General features: G+C 34.2%; 1 protein-coding gene across 2 annotated transcripts in view; it reads left to right on the forward strand.

Annotated features, from left to right (window-relative positions):
- The window catches only part of LOC126751115 (tachykinin-like peptides receptor 99D), a 59,560-nt gene extending 55,990 nt beyond the window's left edge, over positions 1-3,570 (forward strand). Inside the window, exon 6 of one of the 2 annotated variants that reach the window (XM_050461134.1) lies at positions 3,451-3,570. In XM_050461134.1, coding sequence (XP_050317091.1) covers positions 3,451-3,476 — 26 coding nt within the window. In that variant the 3' untranslated portion in view covers positions 3,477-3,570. The other variant, XM_050461117.1, reaches the window with a different exon arrangement.
- Positions 3,571-5,566: the final 1,996 nt, after the last annotated feature.

Raw genomic sequence — 5,566 nt, forward strand, 5'->3', positions numbered from 1 at the left:
GCAAAAGTCGAACTGAAGGATGGTACCCGAATTAGCAGCCTTACGCCGGTAGCCCGATGGTCCCACGAATCATTCGCAACAGGAAAATGTGTAAATATGAGCTGCGCTATTAAAACAAGTGAAATAAGGAGTGTATGCAAAGGTATTGACGTAAATGCTGGAAGATGTGTTCTTGATACTCAATTTGCTACTAAAAATGAAATGAATTTCGCAGACTTACTTAATTGTTAATTGTTTGAGTTACTTAAATTTTTAGCTCCGTACTCAAGTTAGATACATACGTGTATTGCAAGGGTGACCAATTTTGAGGTCTCTCACTTTTTAAAGAAAAAGCACAACTAACCAAAATTTTTTTATGGGAATGCTTTCATTATTACCCAAATGAATATTATTTTACTTATTTTGAAGATTTTCTTCAAAGTTGGCCGCTGCAACGTCTCAGACGGGTCTTATTTTTGACAACCCATTCGAGCTTATTGGTAATTTACAAAATGACGCCGATTTTTCTCCACCAGCCCACAAACCGCAGTAGCGCTGGATGAAATGGCAGGATCTTTGAATCTCTCAGATTGTTTCGTCCCAAATGCACAAATTTTGCTATTTTACATAACCATTAAGCTAGAATCTGACTCATCGCGGAACAAAATTTGAACGGAAAACGTTGGATCTTCTAGGAACTTTTCAAGAGCCCATAGAGCGAAACGGTGTCACTTGGGACGGTCGAGTTTCAGTTCTAGCACAAATTGTATTTTGCACGATTTTAGACGAATTTCCTTATTGGAAATAAGTAAATCCTTTATTGCTTTATTTGACACATAATTAAATCAGTCCAGTACAGACCGGGAGAGATGTTACCAATTCTTAGCCATACTTAAATTTAAACCCTTAAAGTGACTTTTCCAAAAATTACACGTTGAACCAAAATATTAATTTTAGATAGTTCGTTAACTCTGGAATTCAAAAAGAAATCTAATATCGAATTGATTATCTATCCACTTATATTTCAAAAGCAAGAAAATCCAACCACAAACAGTTTTTCTCCAAAATAGATACAAACATAATCACAAACTCTTCTATGGTGCCGTACCTGAACGGATGCCTTGAAAGAGAGCACGCTCCGAGATTTTAATATAAATAACACAATATTCCCTCTACAAGAAATGAGTTTTTTAAGTACTTGCTTTAATCAGTCAGAATATATACTTCCAATTCCTTCTTTGCCCTAAAACGAAATGCTATTTTATTGCCCACCAGTAGCATTTCAACTTGCTTAAAAAACAACAAACAATTGTACAACAATATTTCCGTTCAATTTCCCTCTTGCGAGTGCAAATAACTCAGCAATTATTTAAATGCCCAACCAATTATATTTTTCATTAGCTCTGTACTTAATTTTACATTTCGGCAAAATCACAAATCCCAAAGCAATAAGTCGGACGCTTATGATAAATACGAAATTTATTTGTAAACAAAATTACCCAAATACAAATGTAAGGGTCGCCATAAATTTTGGAAAGAATATACTAAATCCTCGCTCAATTTCTTTTGTCCTTTTACTTTCGTTTACAGTTACAATATCGTTTTCATGATTCTCACGTATATACTGCCCATCATTTCGATGACGGTCACTTATTCACGAGTCGGCATTGAACTTTGGGGCTCAAAGACGATTGGAGAGTATACGCCCAGACACGTGTAGATTGTTCAAAGTAAGCGGAGGGTGAGTAAAAGTCACTAAATATAATAAATATTACTATAAAATAATGCCGATCATTACGTGTCATTTCAAATGAAAGCACATTTTTTAGCGAAATTGTCTTCATTCGTTGAGGTTTTTCCTTTTAATTTCCTCGGGAATTGTTGCTTCAACAACTTTTTTTATACTCTTGCAACAAGTTGCTACATGGTGTAACCTAACGGTGGTTAGTAGTATCATTTAAGACTAATCGAGATAAATTTAGAATTTTACATATACATTGTGGCAAAAAAGTACCCGGATATTGTAAATGAAGACTTATTATTCATGAGTATTTCAAAGTAATCCCAACCAGATGTAATACATTTATGCCATCTAGTTTTCTAGTCCTTGAAACACTTTTTGAAATAGCAAGAAAAAATCACATGAAGCCAAATCAGGTGAAGACGGTGATTAATCGATGGTTTTCATTGCGTTTTTAACTTTAAATTCTGTCATAATTGTGGCTTAATGCGATGATGCAGTATCATCGTGTAAATTCCACAATTCAGGCCGTTTTCAATGAATGTTCTCACACAAACGCCTCAACACGATAAAATATTTGGAACTCCTTATTGACCGTCTATCCCTCCGGCAAATTCATGATGCGACAAACCACGAATATTGAAAAAATCAATGACAAACAGTGAGCATCAGAATGATTTGATCGGCTTTGGCGTGTTTTTTTTTTTTGTTTACGATGATTGTTGACTTGTTTGGATGTAAACTCATAAAACCATGTCTCATTGGCAATTATAATGCTCTCCATGAATGTGGGACCGGAATTCGAAATATCAAGGATAACCAAAGAGACCAGTTCACGGTGTTCTTTTTGAAAACAATTAGCTTTGTAGGGACGAGTCGAGCAAGAACGAGTTTAATACCCGAAATTTCCACAAAAACATTCAAACGGAAACGCGAGAGATGTCGAGCTCTCTTGCTATCTCTCTAACCCTTGCCTGATGATTTTCAAGCATCATATCCTTCACTTTTGTAATATTTTCATCAGTTGAAGAGGTCGAAAGTCACACTTTACAGTATAAAAATCAAACATCTATGAAGTTGTCTGATTAAAAATTTGCAGAAACATTGCTCTCAAGATATTTCATTTTACTCCCAAAAACGTTCGAAGTCGGAGCATAACTTTTCAAGAACCCAGACACCAAATACATGGATCAGAGTGCAATGGCTGAGTTTTTACCGAACAAGTCGATCAATCAGTGAGGTCTAGTATTGAAATTCGGAACGACTTGCTAGCCCCTATATACCTTATTTGATTTGGTGATGAGAACAAGCTATAGGATCGGGTTCATTTTTCATTGAACAGAGAGCACTAAAATTTAATTCTGGAGAACAGATGTATTTGGCCGTATTTCACAAAGAAAGAATTAAATATTCAGTATGTATTTCAACTGCTTCAAATCCGGTAATGCAATCATCAGAAGTGGCTACATCTGGCGATTACACATTATATGTGCCAGTATTCATACATACAACCAACTAATTTATAAAACCTGATACCTTCATATACGATATTCGTTTGATATTTTCATTGAGCTCATATTACTAGCTGCTTTCATGGAATTTGGTTATGTTTCTGTCATTTATCATTTCTTTTTAAATCTTGCTGCTTCAGGTTGTGAAAATGATGACATGATGATGGTTGTGGTGCTGATATTCGCCGTTTTTTGATTGCCCTTTCACATCTATTTCAGAGTCACATCATGTTATCCGGCGCTGACACAGACTCCTTTCATTCAGGAAGTCTATTTAGGCATCTATTGGCTGGCCATGAGTAACTCCATGCACAATCCGATTATCCACTGCTGGAGGAACTCAAGGTATGTATATTCAAGTTTACAAATGCCAGTCATGCAGTTGACACGTTTTCAATTCAAAGGGATATGTGACATACACATAAAAACGTTTTCTTTCGCTTGGCAGGGCAGGATAGATGTGAAGTCATTTTTTTTTAACTGAGCGCCGAGCAAAGGCAAATTTATGCAGTTTTGTGCTATTGGGAAAATTTAAATTCGTTTAAAAGAAGGAATGCGTAAGTCTCAGCCCTGTATATGAACTTGTGAAAATTTACTAGAACCTTGTAATTGGTTTTCATTTTATGAACGATTGTATGGACGAATTTCTGACCGAACAGCTCCATCAATATTTTTATTCTTTTACCCCTTTAGTTGTAACCTCTGCCTAACACATATCAAATACTTAGCTAAATTATTGGCAGTACTGAGAGTTCAATTCGAAGAATTTATAATAGAATAAAATACTTATTATCTTGCTTACAAGGACTCTATTGTTTAACTCCAAGTGATTGAAGGATTATTTCACACAGTATCATACATTTACCTTCTTACTTCCCCAAATTGTGCGTATATTCATTATATACATTAGGGCTTCCTTTTTTCCCCAAGTTGATTTGTTTACAAACGGCTCCTGAAGTTTCACTTGTAGCCATAAAAAAAATCCAATGTAATCAAGCTCATTGTTTTTTATTTAACCCGTGCCTAAATTATTTTACTTTTCCATATACTAATTTACATAGAACTTTTCATCTTTACAAAAATTTTTCTATCTCCAGAGCAAAGAGATCTACAACTTTAAAAAATTTCTACACTAATACAAAACTTTTCGCTCTATACAAAAGTTGTGAATGATTTTTTTCATAAAAAAATTCCTTTAAATACAATACGCAGTTGATGTTAAGCATCAAATGTACTATATTCATATAGTGCACCATGTCGTATGAGCAACACATAGTAATAATCACTTGAATGCTCAAGTGATTTAATACATACATATATAAATCGTACGGTTCATAACTCTTAAAGGAATTGATTTAGGAAAAAAAACCATTAAGATCTGTTTTGTAGGGCACAGATTATTTTACAATAGAATATCACTTTTTAAAAGTAGCAGATTCACTTTCTTAATGCAAAATATCAAAACATACATGTAAAAAGAAATCTGACTTCGGCATGGTTTGTTTTGAAAATAAAAGGCTTTTTTGCATTGAATTCTAAACTAAAACTTTAGCGATCAACTTTAAAAATAACTTATACCCTATTGTACATATACGTATATGTATGAATATATAGTATACAGATTCGTGCTTTAGAATTTCTGTCTATATGTATCTTCTTTCTCTGTCCTAGTACAATTTATTTTTTATGCCTCAACGTTCAATCAACGTCAAAGTTGAACTTAACATTTTGTTACATCCACTGCGTTTTGCGGAATGCGCTCAGATCCATAAACCCTCTTTAGTTTAAGTTAAATAGTTACCTAATAGAACAGTTAAAGAAAACAAGCGGAACCGAATTTTCGCAATAAATCGCTTAAGCCTTGGCTAAGCACAAATAAATGAGTTCAGAACACCGGTATTCACAGCTTTGGGACAAAGTTTTAATTAAAGCAGTTTCAAGTACGGATACCGCAGCGTTTTCAGCGAAACTCCCAAATACGAAAGTCAGACAACACTGAGTGATTAATAAAAGAGCATGTTCCATAGTGCGAAATTCAAAAAACTTCTTGAAAAGAACTCTATATGATGTCAGGCGGTTACATAACAGTGAAGCCACAGACTGCTGACGATAAGGTGTTTGGAATGCCTGACGTTGTGAGGAATAAACGTCGAAGGCTGTGTATAATAAAATTGTATAAGTAAAATGTTTTTAAATTTTTGGCAATTTTATAATTAAGAATAAAGAAATATTTTGTTAGGACTTTTCTAACTTTATATATTATAAATTTTTCGAATAAATGGACATGCAGAGTAGTTAGAGTTTTGAGTAAAACACAACGGAGGAAGACTCGGTT

The sequence above is a fragment of the Bactrocera neohumeralis genome, chromosome 2 (assembly GCF_024586455.1).
Source record: "Bactrocera neohumeralis isolate Rockhampton chromosome 2, APGP_CSIRO_Bneo_wtdbg2-racon-allhic-juicebox.fasta_v2, whole genome shotgun sequence".
In the NCBI taxonomy this organism is placed as follows: domain Eukaryota; kingdom Metazoa; phylum Arthropoda; class Insecta; order Diptera; family Tephritidae; genus Bactrocera; species Bactrocera neohumeralis.